Raw genomic sequence first — 18,860 nt, forward strand, 5'->3', positions numbered from 1 at the left:
GAAGGCATCCCCATCTCTTTCCCAGCTCCTCGTCCACTGAACACAAAACTGTCTATACCTGCTCTGCTTAAAACCCATCATGATGAGGAAAGGACCTCTGAGTCCTTATAGCTTGTCCTTTGAAACACAGACTTGGGAGAGTGAGTGGCATCCATCTATGATGGAAGGGTGGCCACTTCCTTTGACCTCTCAGTTTCTTCATTGATTCTTCAGGGTTTTCTCCTGGCTCAGTTGGAGGGAGCCTTGAACGAATCTCCAGAACTGTGTCATGAGTGGGTCATGGGAGAAGTTGCCTGGAGCTCCTAACTATCCTGCTGCTGTTGCCAAGGGCTAGCTGACAAATTAGTTACACCTCCTACACAGGTTCCCATCAGCCAGGAGGAGCCATGTGGATTTGGATGATGAGAAAGAGTTTGGGTCCTATCTTGGCTTTGTGGAAGGGTTTCCTGGTTGCCTAGTAACCCCAACCTTGATTGTCATTATGAAAACCATTATCCAGAACATGGGACAAATGCAAAAAAAAAAAAAAAAAGTATTTGTGGTATCTTAGCATGCTCTGACAATGTCTAAAAACACATGAAAGCACCGTGGCTTTACTCTCTTTACAACTTACAAATGGTCCAGCTCTGTCAAGGAGGCATTAATTTGGAAGAATTAATTTGGAGAATTGTTTTCTGCTCAGTGAGTACGAAGGATTTCTAGTAGTAACAGAGAATATAGCCCCAAAGATGGTAAGTGATATGTTCTGTGTCCAGGACAAGAATTCTGTTGCTTTGTGTGAACCTGAACAGTCCAATTCTAGCATTCTTTATGTTGGAGAGCATTGTATTTTGCATGTCAATTGCTCCAGTCCTCTCTGAGCGCGCTTCACCATTCCCCTGGCTTTTTCATCAGTGAGTTCAAGAACACATTGATGTGTTCATGCTGGGTGTTTGTACAAGGTTTTAGCATTTTCTGAAAAGCAGTCCTTGAGACTGTTGAAGGAAGAAGCAGGGGCATGGAAGCCACAGCCTTCCCCTTTCGGGCCTTTAGCCCAGAGAAAAGAAAGGCCTTTGTGTGGGACCCATGCAGGCTTGCAAGCTGCAGCTCATCCCAAGCTTCCCATCTGCTAGAGAGCTATCCTTGTAGGTCAGGCTGTCTGTGTGGTATCAGTGGACTGCTTGAACCATTAGCTTGCCCACTAATGAGAAAGAGCAAGCATGGTTCCTTTCGAAGTCAGAGAAAGCCCAGTGACCACAAGGAACTCCCCCCACCCCAACATATCATAAGAAACTGACCCCTACCCCAAGCGCAGCCCAAAGAAGTCCGGAGCCTTCTCCACAGCTCAGCAATGTGTTACATCTCTCCCAAAACTGGCTGTATAGAATGATAATAGCCAGTGGTTAGAGCGTGTCTACTAGGTCAGGGGCTTGATGTATCCACTACTTGATGATATATTCTACTGCATCAGGTAAGTTGCAAGTACTTAAATAGCCTTAAGTTATTTAACAGTGTCACTGCGCCACCAGATAAGCACTATTAATGATCTTGTGTGTGTATGTGCATACACCACACACCCTTAACAGATAAGTGCTGAGCACTACAGAAACCAGGTAACATCCTCTGGACCTCATAACTCATCCAAGTCAGAACTATGACAACCTCAGGAGGCTAGCTCCGCAGAGAAATTAAGTAGCACACCTTTACAATCTGACGCTGACTAAATAGCACAAAATCACAACTCTCCTACATCGTGCATGTATGGCTCTGAGTAAATTAGCTTTCCACACCCTACATCTTATCTAAACGCGGAGCTGATTAACAGCGACTCCATGTGACTGATACAAAGACAGGATTGTTAAATGAATTGAATTGCTTGGCAGAATTCCTAGCACAGGGATGAGGAAGTTGCTCTGTAGTAAGATGCTAGTCTAGGACTTGCAAGCCCCTGAGCTTCATCCTTAGAACTGCAAAATAAACTCAGGGGTGGGAGGAAGGGGAAGGAAGGGAGGGAGAGACAGAGGGAGAGATTCTAGTACATAGGAAATCAGAAGTAATTGCTGCCTTTAAAGCAAAACTCAGAAGGCTAAGGCAGGAGGATCACTGTTGAGTTAAAGACCAATCTCAGAACAAACAAAAGACAGAAGAGATTTTAATCAGGAGGAGAGGTGTCAACTTCCTTGTTTATCCATAAAGAAAAACCATGAGGCAATAGGAATTTTTGTCAGGGGTCAAAGGTGTGAGCTTCATTGTGTATTTATGATAATTCCCCTGAGCACTGTGGGAGAAGTATTGGCCAATGAGCAGAAAAAGAGGACTATTAGCCAAGCATGGCCAGTTCTGCTGCAACAGAGGAGCCTAAGTCAATCAGAAACATTGCTACTATTTTTGTCAGGAAGATCCTGAAGTTCTGACTGGAGACACAGGGCCAATGTGGTCTTCCTTTTATGCCACCTCAGCCTAGAAAGGGCTCGCCCAAGTGACCCCCTCCTTATTCAGATGTAGGACAGAAGAAAAGAGCTGTTATCACTCCCACATTCATTAAGCCTGGATTGCATGCCAGGTGCTGGCTAAATAAAGCCTTTGCTCTTAATCTTCAGGAGGATTCTAGGAGATTATCACTCACTGTTATTGCTGTGTTTATAGTAAAAAAAAAAAAAAAAAAGTCCCCTTAGAACCTACTTCAGGCCACCTAGCTTTTGAACCACAGACCCAGGGACAGAACACAAGTCTGTACGTCTTGGTCATTTTTAGCTGCTATGGCATATCATCATAGGGTGGCTGGCTTAAACAATAGTTTATTTCTCCCAGTCCTGGGGCCTGGGAAGTCCAAAGTTGAGTTGCCGGGCCCTGCTTCCTGATATACTTGTCTGTTCTGTCACCATAACAGGCAGAGAGTGGTGGGGGCTCTCTTCTCCTCAGAGCACCAGGATTCCACCTGCCCCCCACCCCTGCCACCTCACCTGCCAAAGTCTCCACCTCCTCACCTTCACCTTGACAGTCTGGATTTCAACATAGGAATTTGCAGAAGACACATTCGGTTGACAACATCGTTTAACTCCACAGTGTCCACACCACACTGCTTTGCTTATCTGTCACCAATGTGACCTATCTGGAGTAGTGCCAACCAGGAGCCAAAACACTGAACAACAAAACTCAATGAGTGTCAGAGCTGGGAAAAGCAGTACTCTGTCTGCCGTGAAGAAAGCCTGGAGGTGCCTCTCAGTTCTGTGTCTATGTCACCCTAAGAGCCTTGCTGAGGCTCCCTCAAACACTCTACTCCTGTAGAGGGATTTTAATTCAGAACATGGCTACTCTGGCAAGAGATCACATGCAAGAACCTTCTAGGTCTGTGTGATCTAGCTGTACTGCAGATACCTCTTTAATCTCAGGAGACAAAGGCAAGCAGATCTCTGAGTTCAAGGCCAGCCTGGCACAGATCAAGTTTCAGGTAAAGAAAAGGTTAGGTCCAGGCATGGTGGTACACACCTTAATCCCAGCACTCAGGAGACAGAAGCATGTAGATCTCAGAATTCTAGTCAGTTCTATTCAAGCAGTTTGGTTGAGTCAGTGAGTTGAGAGGCAGTGCAGTGGAATTGAGTTCATGGCAATTGAGATTATAGATTTCAGAGGCAATTTTAGCAGGAGAGTTTAACAAAGACAGGTTGAAGAGAGAACAAGCTAGACACAGGTGAAGACAGAATGAGCCAGAGAATGAGAAGGAGCCAGAAGATTAAAACATATCGCCAAAGTTATGAGGCCAAGCAGAGCAATTCTGTCAGAAAGATGAGAGAAGCCAGTTTGAATTAGTCAACTAGGAGAGGAGTTTGAGCCAAAACAGCTGAGTTGAACCCGCCAGCCAGAGTTCAGAAAGAACTAGAAAGGGTGAGTTATTCAGTAGTAAGTCTCAGAGGCTGAAAGGACACTATATACTCATTAAAGGAAAAATCTACCAAGATGACATTCCAATTCTTAACATCTATGCCCCAAATTCAAGAGCACCCACTTTTGGAAAAGAAACACTACTATAACTTAAATCAAATGTTGACCCTCACACACTGATAATGGGAGATTTTAATCTCCCATTCTCACCAGTGGGCAGGTCATCCAGACAAAAACTAAATAGAAATACTGGAGCTAGCAGGCATGATAAACCAAATTGACCTAACATGTTTACAGAACATTTTACCCAAACACAAAAGGATATACTTTCTTCTCAGCACCTCATGGAACTTTCTCCAAAATTGACCACATACTCAAACACAAAGCAAATCTCAAAAAATACAAGAAAATTGAAATAACCCCTTACATTCTATCTGACCACCGCTTGTTAAAGCTGGATATCAACAACACAAAGTTTACAAACCATGGGAACCGAACAACTCACTACTGAATGAAAAAAAAAAAAAAATGGGTCAAGACAGAAATAAAAAAACAGCTTTGTGTCATTAATGATTCTTTGTATCATTCTCTTTGTTTCCATTTTATTGATTTCAAATCTCAGTTTGATTGTTTCTAGAATTCAATAAAAATGAAGGCACAATATACCCAAACTGATGGGACACAATGAAAGTGATGCTAAGAGCAAAGTTCATAGCACTACATGCTCACATTAAAAAGATGGAAAGATCTCATACTAGCAATTAACAGTACCCCTGAAAACTGTTTAAAAGAAGTAATAAAGAGAAGTAATCATTCACAAGAGAAGTAGATGGCAAGGAATAATCAACTGAGACTTGAAATCAATAAAATAAAAACAGAGACTAATACGAGAATCAATGACACAAAGAGCTAGTTCTTCAAGAAAAAAAAATCAACAAGATAGACAAACCTTTATCCAAATTAGGTAAAAGACAGAAAAAAGAATATCCAAATTAACAAAATCAGAAACAAAAAGGGGACACAACAGACACCAAAAAAATTCAGAGAGTCATAAGGACATACTTTAAAAACCGAAACCCTACCAAACTGAAAAAAAAAAAATTCTAAGAGAAATAGATAATTTTCTCAATAGTTACCACTTACCAAAGTTAATTCAAGATCAGATAAACAATTTAAACAGACCTAAAAACCCTAGTGAAACAGAAGCAGTCATCAAAAATCTTCAAAAAAAAAAAGCCCAGGGCCAGATGGTTTCAGCACAGAATTCTACCAGACTTTCAAAGAAGAGTTAATGCCAATACCCCTCAAATTATTCCACAAAATAGAAGCAGAAGGTACATTGCCCAATTCGTTTTATGAGGCTCCAGTTACCCTGACACCAAAACCACATAAAGCCTAAGAAAATTACAGACCAAGTTCCAATGCCCAGCACCACTTAGATAGCTAGGACAGAGCGCCAGGAAACCCCAGAGACCTACGGTTGTAGTGCAAGTTTTGATGTCTTTAAAAACTCAGTTCTGTTACATAAATATGCTTTTGGTTTAATCCTAGGTGTGGGGTATGGGGCTGCTCCAGATTGTCCATAGCAGCAGACTATTTGCCCTGTGCAGGTTCTGAGAGGGCTGTGATCTTTGCCAGCTGTAGATAGTTTAATTCTTGGAACTCTGGAGAGGGAGAAATGCCAGAGACAGGGTGCTCAGAGGAAGAAGGCTGCTGTTGTTCCCTCTCCCCCACCTTCTGCTCCTGGTCCCTATTGATGCAATATGATGAGAAGTTAGAAATATCCTGACTGTGAAGATTGCACTTGCCTCAAGGAACCCAATGACCCCAACTAGCAGAAAGTAGCTAAAGAGAACTTTGGCCCCTGTCCCCACTAGCCGTCTTTCTCTCCTACCTGGTTTTGGAGTGCTGGAAGGAATTGTGGTAGGAAGGGAGAAAGAGATATAAGAACCCAAATTATATGTATGTATGTATGTATATATATTTAAAAAGTGCCAACACTAGGGTAGAACCAAACATGACTGGTCTTTAAAAAAAAAGCAATAAAATGATTTCTAGTGATATTCTGCTATGCTCATGATCAGTGCCTTATCCAGTTATCATCAGAGAGGCTTCCTCCAGCAGCAGATGGGAGTGGATGCAGAGACCCACAGGCAGACACTTTGTGGAGAGAGAGTCTAAATCAGAGACCTCCATCGGGTCCCTCCCTTGGAGCTCCGTGAACCCAGTGGAAGAGGCGGCAGAAGGACTCTAGTAGCTAGAGGGGATGGAGGACAGCAGGAAAACATGGCCCACTGAATCCACTAAGCAGGGTCCAGATGGGCTCACAGAGACTGAAGTGGTGAGCACGGAGCCTGCCTGGGACTGCACCAGGACCTCTGCTTCCGTACTGTCGCTGTTAGCATGGTGGTTTTGTGGGATTCCTAATTGTGGGAGCAGGACTCCCCTGTTGTTTTATTGATGGCAGGGGCTGAAGAAACAGCTCGGTGGGTAAACAGGCTCACTGCACACATAGGAGGACTGTGCACACAGTCAGGTGCTGGAACCTACGTAAACAGCTGGCTGCGGTCTCAAGCTCCAGGTTCAGCGAGAGGCCTTTCTCAAGGGAATAAGGCAGAAAGTGATACAGCAAGACACTGGATCTCTTTGTCTGTCCCCATGCACCTGGACACACACATGCATACACACTCTCTTTGTTTCTCCTCTCTCTCTCTTTCTCTCTCTTACACACACACACACACACACACACACACACACACACACACACACAAGAAGGGCCTGTTGGTTGCATGTGGGAGATACAGGCAGAAAGTTCAGGAGTTCAAGGCTATCCGTAGCTTTGTGGCTACACAATAATTTTGAGGTCAGCATGGGCTGCATGAGACCCATCTCAAAGTAAAAAATAAAGAAAAATAAACTGCCTCAGGAACCCCAACTTAAGTAGCCACCACCCGGATCAGCAGCCATCAGTGTATGGCAAAACTAGCCAGTACCAGAAAGGCGATGTTCACTAAGGAACGCAGTAGTTGTTGGCCTCTTTGAGCAAGAAGGGATGCTCTATTTGGGTAGATATCATTGATTTGTTGAGACATAATGCCAGTGCACGCTTTGCAGAATCCAGCATGGTGTAAACACATTTGTACGTGCTGGGAAAGGGGAAACTTCCAGGGACTTGGTTTGTCATTATATCCCTGTCGTGAAGTGGTCTAGGCCTGAACGTCCAACATCTGGAAGAAAGCCTGTCTCTGACAGGTGTCTGGTGGCAGAAGGTCTCAGCAGTTTCTCCCAGTGGTGCTCCTTGCCACTCTCCAGTCCTCCTGCCACCAAGTCACAGGAAACATAACACGTTTCAAGATTTGAGGTAGAAAATGAGTTTAATAAGAGGTTTCCCTTTCATCCCCCTTGGGGCCTCATTCTTAAAACCTGCTATCCCTTAGAGCTCTCGGTATGTGCTTTGGACCAAAATACCTTTGCATAACAAAGTCACATACAGTGGTTGGGAAATAGGCTTCCAAGCAGATCCACAGGTAAGCCATTTTCCCTGGGGCATAAAAGGGAGAGGGGTTCTTGGCAGAAATGGCGAGCTCGATATCCCGCAGCACGGGGGTGATATCTGAGCCGGACAAGTCTCTCATAGTCAAGAGGTGGTTCTTGTGTGCACGGACATAGTCCCTGCCATAGTCCTCCTGCATCTCTTTGGACAAGTGCTCCAGGATCTCCATCTCCATCTTATCCCAAGTGTCAGGTGAGCCAAAGATGTCTGGAACACAGAAAGAAAGGAAGACTCAGAAGCTGGGAAGGCCAGGCCGAACGGAGGAGGCAGGTAATGGATCATGAGCCAGGCTCTGCTGGAGAAGATGGGCGCATATGAACGACTTTTTTAAAAGCCAATTTTCTTTTCAGTTTTGAGATGATCATATAATTGCATCATTTCCCTCTTCCCTTTCCTTCCTCTAAGTCCTCCCATATGCCTCTCCCTAAAGTTTTGTTTTTGTTTTTGTTTTTTTGTTTTTGTTTTTGTTTTTTTTTTTTTAATTTATAGCCTCTCTTTACGGAGTCTATATAAGGCTACTCATATGTTTTGGTTTTTTTTTTTTTTTCAAGGCTGAACATTTAGACATGCCAGAGTAGACAAGGAAGTCCCATAAGGCCCCAGCCCTACACAAAGAACTACAGCCAACTAAGGAATGCTGCGAGTGAGAGAAAGTATTCCCACACCAGTGAGGCATCTAAAGCCAACTGGTGAGCTCTGTATATTCCTTTCACAATGCATGCTTGATAATGTCACTGATTGTCATCTTCCAACCTACACATGAGGCTGGGGAAATGACCCAGTGGTTAAGAGTACTTGCTGCTTTTGCAGATGACCTTGCCTTGGTTCCCAGCATCCACACCAGATGACTCACAACTGCCCATAACTCCATCTTTAGGGCATCTGACACCCTCTTCTGACCTCCCCAGGCACCTCCATATACGGAAGCATGCACAAACACACAGGCACACACATGTGTATAAGACAAAAGAAATCTTTTAAACCAAAATAGGATAAAGATGGATGGTTGCTTCACAAGCTGAATAGCTGAGTTCATAAGCAACCAGTCCACAAACAGAACAGTGCTCACCTCAAGGTCCCCTCTTGTCCTCACTAACAGGGCAGGCTCATTTTGCCTGTTTTGAACACTTATTCTTTGGTGTCAGCTTTTTGACTCAACATTGTGTGTGTGTGTGTGTGTGTGTGTGTGTGTGTGTGATGTATCCACATGTGATATGCCCATTCTCTTTACTTCATAGCTTTGTGTTGCGTAAATATTGCCAAAACTTGTGGATCCAATATATTACAACAGATCTTTGTGTTGTTTTTCTTTTTGCAGCTCTTACAGATATGGCTGTGTCAAGCATTCTGGCACATGTCTTTTGGTAATTATATGTGCAAAACATAATGTCTACAATGTATGATCTATTCTGTGTGCATAAACACATAAATAATCGTATATGCGGGACTTATTAAATATACAACATTTCCTTCTTCTGTACTGAAAATTTAGGGTGCAGCTTAAAATACCTTCTGTATGTAATTTTAAACATTAAATATTTCCTTAATATAATTTCAACACATGTTTAAATTTTATTATGTAAATGACATGATTACGTAGAAATATATTTTAACATGCAGACAATGCCTGCTTATTATATGAAATTAAATACAATATATTACTTTAAAATGCAGCAGCAATGCCTGCTTATGTTATAAGTAAGTAACAAGCAAATGTGAGTGCTTTAAGGTCAGTCAGTCTTCTTTGCTGTAGCTAATGGTTTGGTGTGCCCCACTACAGTTCCTCCTTGTTTGTGTACTTATGCATAGAGAAACCTGCATTTTCTTTTATCAAGAAGGAACAGAAAGGTGCATTCTGCATTTTCCTAGTCAATGACTATAGACATTAGCTGTGATTTAAAGTGCAGCAATAGAGTTTCCATTGAACAGCTCTCAGCTGACTACTTTTCCGTCATGGCATTACCAGCCAGCCCTTGCTAGGTTTTGCCGCTGCAACACTCAAGTCCACAGACTTACATCATATACCCTGCTGTACGTAGGCTTTATATTTGCAGGCTGGAGTCCCCAAAGTGCAGACAGCTGGTTAAAAAACATGAGCATTTTTTTTAATTTTAGTAACTACTACCAGATTACCCCTCAAAAGCACACTGTCCTGCTAGTTGGCTGGCTGTGGGATGCACCTTCATTTGCTACTGTATGAAGTGTTGAACCCCTGAAGTCCAGGGATGCTGGGAGAATGCAAGCGAGCATCCCATGGCCTATTTCTTTTTATGAAGGCACTGCGGGTAGAGAAATGATTACCCAACTATTGAAACTGAACCTTGCAAAACATACTTGTTTACATGTCACGTCCCTTCTCCCACCTCTCTGCAATCACTGATCTTGAAGACTAGAGAATATCTATCTATCTGTCTGTCTGTCTGTCATCTGTCTGTCTGTCTGTCTGAGTGTTGTACAGGGAGTAGGGATGGCCTATGTGCCAAGATGCTTGTGTGGAAGCCGGAGGACAATTTGCAGAATCGGTTCTCTTTTTTCCCCATGCGGGCCCTGGGGTTTGATCTTAGGTCATCAGCCTTGGCATCAAGTGGGCTTTACCCACAAATTCTTCTCTCTCACCTATTCCTGGGCTAACCACATTTGAGAATACACTGTCTAGAGCCCCCAAGTCTACCTTGGAGGTGATAAAGCCAACAGCTTTTGCTAACATCACCAATATTACTTTAGGCACACATAACCTATGCATCCCTGGTACTTTGAAGCAATACCCCGTCAATCTAGCCTGACTCAAAATCCTATCTTTGCTTTGTATCAGCTCTGTGGCTGGGAAAGTCCTTAACTTGAACATTGATATTTTTTTATTACTACAAGAACAATATGAAAATATTCTGTTGCCTCCTTCACAAACGGAAACTGAGTGAAACAGTGCAGGAAGCTGGTGTGTTTAATATGTGCTAGGCATGCAACACTTTAGCTGTTTTTATTGTAGGACACTAGAAAAATACCTGATCAATGTCCTTGACTGTTTTCAGAAGCTCAGTGCCTGTTTCTTGGAAAGTTCCTTTCTTTCTCAGTTAAATATAAACCCAGGGCATTGTTGTCTATCCTGCCCTCTGTTCCCCAGCCCCTGCCCCTCCCCCGCCTTCAGGGAGCAAGTCAAGTATCAACTGCAAAACGGAAATAGCCTGAAAGACAGCACCAGAGCTGTGCCCACACTCCTCCTCATTGTGTGTGCCAGAAGCCTGCGCAGGGATGTATTACCCACCTTGCCTCAGCACCCTCACCAAGAGACTGTCAACCGAGCCTGCCCTGGATCTGCTTAATAAAGAGCTAGAAGAGATTCCCAATAGAACAATTACAGTTTAAGAAAATGGAGATGTTGAGTTCACCAATTTGCTCATTGCACAGTACACACACACACACACACACATACACACACTTTCTTGTGTACAGTGAATTTTAGTGACACCCAACATAGGTGACTTGTAAAATCACAACATTGAACAAAAGAATCCAGGCAACCACAGACACACAAATGTTAATCCCCCCAAGCTAGTAAAGCCAAATTTCTATTTGAAGGTAGCTGGCAGGACTTAGGCCTTCAAAGAAAATCAACACATCACCGTTGTAAGATGAGAGGAGGTGGGTACTGAGAAGGGGAAGGCTTGTCAAGGGTCTTCCAGGTGCTAGTTTCTTTGCTGATCTAAGTACACGAGTGCTTGTGTTAAGTTGGTAAACGGTGAGTGTCATACCTTTCCCTGTGTCTATGATACAGTTCTTAGGGGAAACAGTCAGATCAACTCCACCAGGTATGTGTGACAGCAGGCGGTGCCTTGTAAGAGCAGCTCCCAGAAACGTCAGCAGCAAGACTTCCCTAGCCCCTTAAAGTGTAAATTAACACCAGCTTTTCTTCAAAGGGAGCCTTACATAGGTAGGCTGGAATTTTCTTTTGCCTCATGGGCCTAACCTAACCCTTGATCCTGCTGCCAGGTGTCAAGTCCGGTTCAGGCCAGAAAGACTTGCCACCAAGTCTGACAACCTGAGTTTCATCTATTGTGGAAAGAGAGAACCAACTCCCCAAAGTGTCCTATGATCTTCATGTACATACCATAGCGTGCATGTATGCACCTCCACACACACACACCAATGAAGAAATTTTAAAAAATGCAGTTTGACATTTCATTGGCCCACCAGCTCCCTGCTGGCTCTCCCCATTCTGGAACACCCCGATTTGCCTTCTATTCCTGTCTGGCTTTAATCTGTTATTGTCTATCAACTTCCCTCAATTCTCCTCCTTGCTGAGGAGTTTGGCTAGAAGCCCCTCCCCCAAAAAAATGTCATCTTCTCTCCATTTTCAATTGATTCCCCCTTCTCAGAATATATGGCTAATATCCATTTTTATGTTACCAATGGTTTCTGAGCCTCCTCCATAGCCTGGTGAGGTTCCCATCTTCCAACTGCTTCAGGCCAGAGGTTCAGTTTTTCTTTATAAATTTTACCTTGTGCATTTGGCAAGTAATACCTTCCAGTTTGTGGTCCTTATTAGACTTTCTTCTCACACCCTCACTAGCATGACCTATTAGATGTTTTATGGTCCAGGAAAAAAAAATGGATGAGCCTTCTGTCTCTGGCCAGAGTTCAGAAGTTCAAGGAGGGGATGGGAAAGGACAACAACCCCCATGAAGGAAGGAGGTGGCCCTCTTCTCTAAAGGAGAGGGAAGAAATGCTGTTTCCAAAACACAGAGAAGCTGGGGAAGAAAGCCACCTTACAGGGATGAAATGGGATGCTAATGTTTCCCGTGTATCCGCTCAGTTTATTTAAGAGCAAATCGCTAAGTCTAAATGAACAAACCCAGCAAGAAGCTGATGGATGCCATATTGGAAGTAGGGTTTTAGATGGCTTGGGAAAATCAGTGAGTCCATCAGGGTTGTTTCTGAGTTGTGCTCCCACAGAGCAAATATATCTTGGGCAGAGAAAAAGGGTCCATGAGGAAGTCCATGTTCAAAGGAGGCATCAGGGGACCTAGGCTCACACTCAGCATGCCCTCTGTTTGTTTACAGATTCTGAGCTCTCTCATCTACTTCCAGGAAGGAAACTGAGAAGGGACTCATCCACAGAGGGACATGGCACATGCCTCTCAAAGGTTAGCTGAAGCCCGCCTGCCCACTGAGCATTTGCTAATGCTCTTCAAACTCCTGCGTGAAGAGGCTGACCACACACTAGGCCAGCAATAGGAGTATCAGGACTAGTCTAGAAAGACATGAGTTTCTGCTTGAGAGGGTTCATCGTGGCCAGGACAACTCACTATTGTCCTGGCAAACACACCTCTGATGGAGGCTCCTCGCCTCTCTTGATTGGAGCATTCACTCAAAAGATTTTTCAGTTGTGTGTCTATGTATCCAGGGCAGCTCAAGGCCCTCAGAGCTTATTCCTTTGAAGAGTCCTCCTGAAGGATCAGACCTGTCTCCCAGTTTCTGTAGAGGGGTAGAGGCCTAAAGTCATGACCTCTACTCTTATCAAGCCTTTGTACTTTTATACTTTTGCCTTGGCTAAGCCTTGTGCTCTCCACTCACTCAGCCCCATTTAAACAACCAGGGCAGAGGAGGAGACATGGCTCTGTGGTTAAGAGTGCCTGTTGCTCTTGCAGAAAGCCAGAGTTCAGTTCCCAATACTCACATAAGGTGGTTCACAACTGCCTATAACTTAAGCTCCAGGGGACCCAACATTCTCTTCTGGCCTCCCCAGGCACTTGCACACATGTGCGTGCACACAGAAACAGACACATGTTCACACACATAAAGATAAATTAGAAATAAACTATTTAAACCATCCGAATCACATCTACACAGTCAGGTTGGAACTTAGCTCCTACTGAATAAAACGAGTCATCACGGCTGATGCCTGGCTTTATTCACCTCCGTCAACCCTGGAGAGTTGTCTTAACTGACCACAGAAAATGCCAGGGTCCTTCTTGAGGTGAATATCACAGAGTTCTTGAGCTCAGATACCTACTTGTTTTGAAACCTCCTGGTTGTATGGTAATAACTTTGACTCCCCATTTGGAAAGCTCTATCCTCATGACTGATGAAAACATGGTTATCGCTGCCTTTGTTGAGATGTAGGCTGCCATCATTTGAAATGGAATTCTGCCTGTGGGAAAAATGGGAGAAAAAAAAATAAGGCTTGATATTTTCATTCACTCATCCAATACATATTTAAAGTATCTGACTGCATTCCAGGAAGTGATGTCAACAGTAACCAGGTCAGGCAAAGGTATGCAAGGTCCTGCTGAATCCAGGTGAGTTCATATTCTTGGTTACTCCTACTGTCTGGATGTATTTACTTCTAAATGAAATGTGATTGATGTTGGGTTAACAGCATCTACTCTACTCACTCAAGGCCTTCAGCTTTATCAGCCTTCATTCTGAAGGTCCACCTAATGTATCATTTGGTGGGGGGAAAGGTTGGATAAGGTTACATACACTTCTGCCCATTATGGCAATATCCAACAATAAACTCAATACTAGTTGCAATGAGGAGCAACATATACCATGGCGAATTATGGGGCATTTCTGTAAAGAGCATGAGAAATAACTTAGTCTGTGAATGAACAAATGTCCATTGCCCTGCCTATATCACATTTACTTTAGTACATTGAGCCTTAAGCTGGGCCAGGTTGCAGACAAAGGAAGAGCTTTAGAAGGCACGGTCTCAAAGGAAACAAGAAAGTGTGAAGCTATCTGTTTGGAATAAAGGGCTCTGAAGATGTGATTAAGCTGTAATCACTAGGTAAGGTTGTTCTAGACTAGAATAAGCCTTTAAGGAGCTGGGGAGATGGTTCACCAGCACACATGTAAAAATCCAAGTGTGATGATGCATGTCTGTAACCCCATCACTGGACAGGCAGAGACAGGCAGATCTCTAGGACTCATTGGCTAGTCAGCCTAGGGGAGCTGATGAGCTCCGGGTTCAGAGAAAGACCCTGTCTCAAAAAAAAGTAAGATAGAGAATGATCTAAGAAGAGCCCTGGCAGCAAGCTGTAGCCTTCCCAAGCACATGCTCACAGATACACCTACTCATACAAACATGCGCACACACTGCACATACAGGTTACACACAAACAAATAATAACAACAACCAAATAAGTAGATGAAGTTGAATGAGCCCTAAGAAAGCAAAGGATGGGACATTAGGGGCACAGGAGGGAAAGCCACATGAAGACAGAAGCACAAGTTTGGGGTCTCCTGGGAGAAGCCCAGGACATCTGCAGCCACAAGAAAATGGAAGATGAGAGCTTAAACTCTCCTCCAGAGACTTCGAAAGGTGCAGTCATGCTAAGCCTTTGATTTTGACTTGTGGCCTTTAGCACCATGAAAGAAAGAAAGAAAAAAACAAAAACAAAAACAAAAAACCTTCTGTTTTTAGCCAGTTGGTTAAAGGAACCAAGGAACTGATCCAGATATGTTCTAGGTGGGGAAACAATGGTACTCTGGCGAGATGAAAAATACCCAAGTCTCAGAGCACAAAGAAAACAGGACCAGGACATGACCTCTAGTATTGAGAATGATTTCCTTAGCCAAAGAAGATTCACTTGGTGAATGGCTACAGTAGAATACAACCCAGCCATTAAAAGGCATGAACTTAGTATGCATAGCCACAGAGAGGTCTCAAAGTAATTACAGTGAGTGACAGAACCAAACAAAATTGAGTGTGTGCTCTTTATTATGGTATTTACGTAAAACTTCCAAAAATGCAAACTAATCTATAATAAGAGAAACTTATCTGTCTCTTGGCCTCGGCCTCTCTGCCTTTCTCTCTCAGTTTCTCTGTGTGAGTGTGCATGTATCTGTATCTGTCTGTATGTGACTGTCTCTGTCACTGTCACAGTCTCTGTCTTTTTCTCTTAACTGTCTCTGTCTGTCATTGACTCTGTCTCTTTGTCTCGCTCTGTCTCTGAGTGTGTGTGCATGTGTGTGCGTGTGTGTGTCCATAATATAAGAAAACAGTGAGGAGGAAGTGCCTGCAACCTGGAAGCCAGCCCTCGCCAGAACAAGACCCTACTGGCATTTTGACTTCAAACTTCAGCCTCCAGAAGTGAAAGAAAATAAATTTCTGCTGCTTGAGCTGGCCGTCTGTGGTATTATGTTATGGCTGCCATGCAGACTAACTCAGGAGATGAGGAGGAGCAAGAGAAAGGGATTAAAATTGTCCAAGGGCTTCAAGAAAAGGAAGATCACAGGAGAGAGAAAAAGAGGAGGAGAGAATGAGGAGAGGAGAAAAAAAGAGAGACTGCCATGGGTTAGCATAAAGAACCATGTGGCCAGGAGGAGCTTGCTCAGAGGATCAGGAGACAGAGAAAAGCAGCCCAGATGGAAAACATGTGCGAGTATTTATGAGAGTTTTGGATGGGAAGTAGCCCAGATAGGAATAATTAAAGCAACTGGCGTGGGATATGAGGCTGGGAGATAACAAGGTAGCCTCGGGCATTAGTTTCTGCCTAGTTCCAGTTTATAGGTATATTAGGAATCTAACAGGTGCCTGTGTCTCTTACTGATATGATAGCGGGTTAAATAATAACCACCATAATAATAATTGTGTAATTAAAAGTAAGCATTAATAGCTTTTCCTCAGCACACACCATTGCTGGTGGATGAGCTTTTACCATCCCCTCCTGTGCCTCCATCATGAACAGACTTCACTTACACAAGGCTGGAATACACAGTATAATGACTAGGGTACACTGCCTGGGACTAGATTCTTTTTTAAGCAAACTGAGTAGACATAGAGCTGGGATTCGAACACAGGAAGTATTAGTTCCAGAGTCCATATATTAGCCTCTATCTAATACCATGCCTCCTGGCTGGCCAATCTCCACCATTCATATAAATGATGAAAAGGGGAACATACAGTTAAACCCCATGATCTGTCTGTACTTGCTACACAACTAAGAGTATGCCCCTTAACCCACTTTCTCTTTTTTTGACTTTTGCACCAAAAAAAGGAAGCAGTTAGATGACAGATGTCAACAATCATGTAAAGACCATGTGCTCATGTGTGTTGGGAAGGGAACCAATTTTGTCACAGTCTGTCAACCTAACTTACTTAGTGGGTTCTAGACCAATGAGAGACTTTGCCAGAAAGGAAGAAAGAAAGAAAGAAAGAAAGAAAGAAGGAAGGAAGGAAGGAAGGAAGGAAGGAAGGAAGGAAGGAAGGAAGACTGGACAATGTCCAAGGAACAATACCTAAAGTAGTCAAGACTGTCCTTCATGTATGTGAACACATATGACACACACAAAAAGAGAGAGAGAGACAGACACACACACACACACACACACACACACACACACACACACAGAGGGAACTACTGACAGTACCTGCATCTATACAGTTGACACGAATTTAAACGGCTAGCATGGCACCAGCATAAAGTTGGCACCCTGCAAGGCTTCCTATTATTGGTACTACCCAACTTTTTCACCTAACAGCCTTCTAGCCCACAAGTCTCTTTTTTTATTAAATTTTTATTTTTTATATTAATTACAGTTTATTCATTTTATATCCCAGCTGTAGCTCCCTCCTTCATTCCATCCCAATCCCAACCTCCCTCCCTCATCTCCCCCCATGCCTCTCTCCAAGTCCACCGATAGGAGAGGTCCTCCTCCCCTTCCCTCTGACCCTTGTTTTTATCAGGTCTCATCAGGAATGGCTGCATTGTCCTCCTCTGTGGCCTGGCAAAGCTGCTCCACCCTCACAGGGAGGTGATCAAAGAGCCAGGCACTGAGTTAATGTCAGAGACAGTCCCTGTTCCCCTTACTAAGGAACCCACTTGGACACTGAGCTGCCATGGGCTACATCTGAGCAAGGGTTCTAGGTTATCTCCATGCATGGTCCTTGTTTGGAGTATCAGTCTCAGAAAAGACCCCTGTGCCCAGATTTTTTTTTTTAATTTTGTTGCTCTCCTGTGGAACTCCTGTCCTCTCCAGGTCTTATTATTTCCCCCTTCTTTCATAAGATTCCCTGCACTCTGCCCAAAGTTTCTTAAAGATTAGATTTTACCATTTTTTAATTATGCATGGGTGTCTGTTTGCAAGCATGTACACATGAATACATGAGCCCATGGAGGCTAGACAATCACACTGAAACTGGGGTTACAGGCAGTTGTGAGCTGACCAATATGGGCACTGGGAACCTAACTGGGTCCTCTGCAAGAGCAAAAGGAGCTCTTAACTACTGGGCCATCTCCCCAGTCCCAGGGTCCCTTCCCCCAACTCCCTTTTGTAGCATGAAGCTAAGGTGTGATTATATGGAAATTAAGGGAGAGATGAAGCTTCTCAAATGAATTCCCCAAGCAGCACAGCAGGGGGCAGAAAACAACAGCCTTTCCCAGGGGCTACATAGGAAAGATGGAAGTTCAGGATGGCTCATTCACTCTCCGGTACCTCGCCTAGCTAGGGCCACCCAGACCTAATCTCAGGAGAACATTATGAGGTCTCTCACCTAGCTTCTGATTCTTCTAAGGTGGACTGAAGTTGACAAAGTCTGCTCAAACCCTTCCCATGAGCTCAAGAGAGTCAGGCCTGCTGATTCCCCTGAGGATGATCAACAGAAACTCCCAACAGCATGTAATGGTTTCCTTGCTATTTGAAGGTCTCTGAGACTATGATGATCTGCGGGTGCCACAAGATCAAGGTCCAGAACCTTGTTCTCCAAAAAGTGAGCAAGAGCCAGAAGTAGAGGCATAAATTCTCAGGCCCCACTCTAGAACAATCTAGACCCATTAAGTCAGAAATATGGGGTTGGGACCCAGAAAATCTATTATTGTAATAAAGCACGTAACATAAACATAAGATTACATAACACAAAATTGACTATATGAATATTTTAAAGTATATGACTCTGTAGCATTTAGTCCATTCAGCTCTGGGCCTCCAATTGTTTAGTCCAATCAACACTTCCATCAGTCACTTCTGCCTTTTAGAACATTCTCATCACCTCGAAAGGAACGCTGACACCCATTAAGCCATTATTCCTCGGTCAACCACCTATGTTGCTTCCTGTCTCTATGGATTCCCCCATTGCAGACAGTTCACAGAAATAGAATCACACGCTGCTTGGCCCATCCATGTCCGTCTTCTGTCTAGAAATCATGATGCTACGCTCTATGATGTTTTCAAGCTTCATCCATACTGTAGCATGAATCAATAATTCACTCTTTCTCAATGTCTTGTTGAGATTCTATGTCTATTCTGTGCCACATTTGCATAGTGACCCATTGATGGATATCTGGGTTGTTTTCACCTTTTGCTTTTGTGAGTAATGCCGCCATTTACAGCTGTGTAGCAGTTCCTGCTGAAGCCCTTGCTTTCTATTCTTTTCGCCTAGGAATAGATTACTGGGCCTCCTGTTCTCTGTTTAACTTACTAAGGGACTGGCTAATGGTTTTTCGCA

General features: G+C 43.6%; 1 protein-coding gene across 1 annotated transcript in view; it reads right to left on the reverse strand.

Annotated features, from left to right (window-relative positions):
* Nucleotides 1-7,216: 7,216 nt before the first annotated feature.
* The window catches only part of Hsd17b2 (hydroxysteroid 17-beta dehydrogenase 2), a 56,679-nt gene continuing 45,035 nt past the window's right edge, over nucleotides 7,217-18,860 (reverse strand). The window contains exons 4-5 of the mRNA XM_021640031.2: nucleotides 13,425-13,562; nucleotides 7,217-7,621 (exon numbers count right to left, since the gene is read on the reverse strand). Coding sequence (XP_021495706.1) covers nucleotides 7,278-7,621; nucleotides 13,425-13,562 — 482 coding nt within the window. The 3' untranslated portion in view covers nucleotides 7,217-7,277. The remainder of the gene's footprint in view (nucleotides 7,622-13,424; nucleotides 13,563-18,860) is intronic.

The sequence above is a fragment of the Meriones unguiculatus genome, chromosome 10 (assembly GCF_030254825.1).
Source record: "Meriones unguiculatus strain TT.TT164.6M chromosome 10, Bangor_MerUng_6.1, whole genome shotgun sequence".
In the NCBI taxonomy this organism is placed as follows: Eukaryota; Metazoa; Chordata; class Mammalia; order Rodentia; family Muridae; genus Meriones; species Meriones unguiculatus.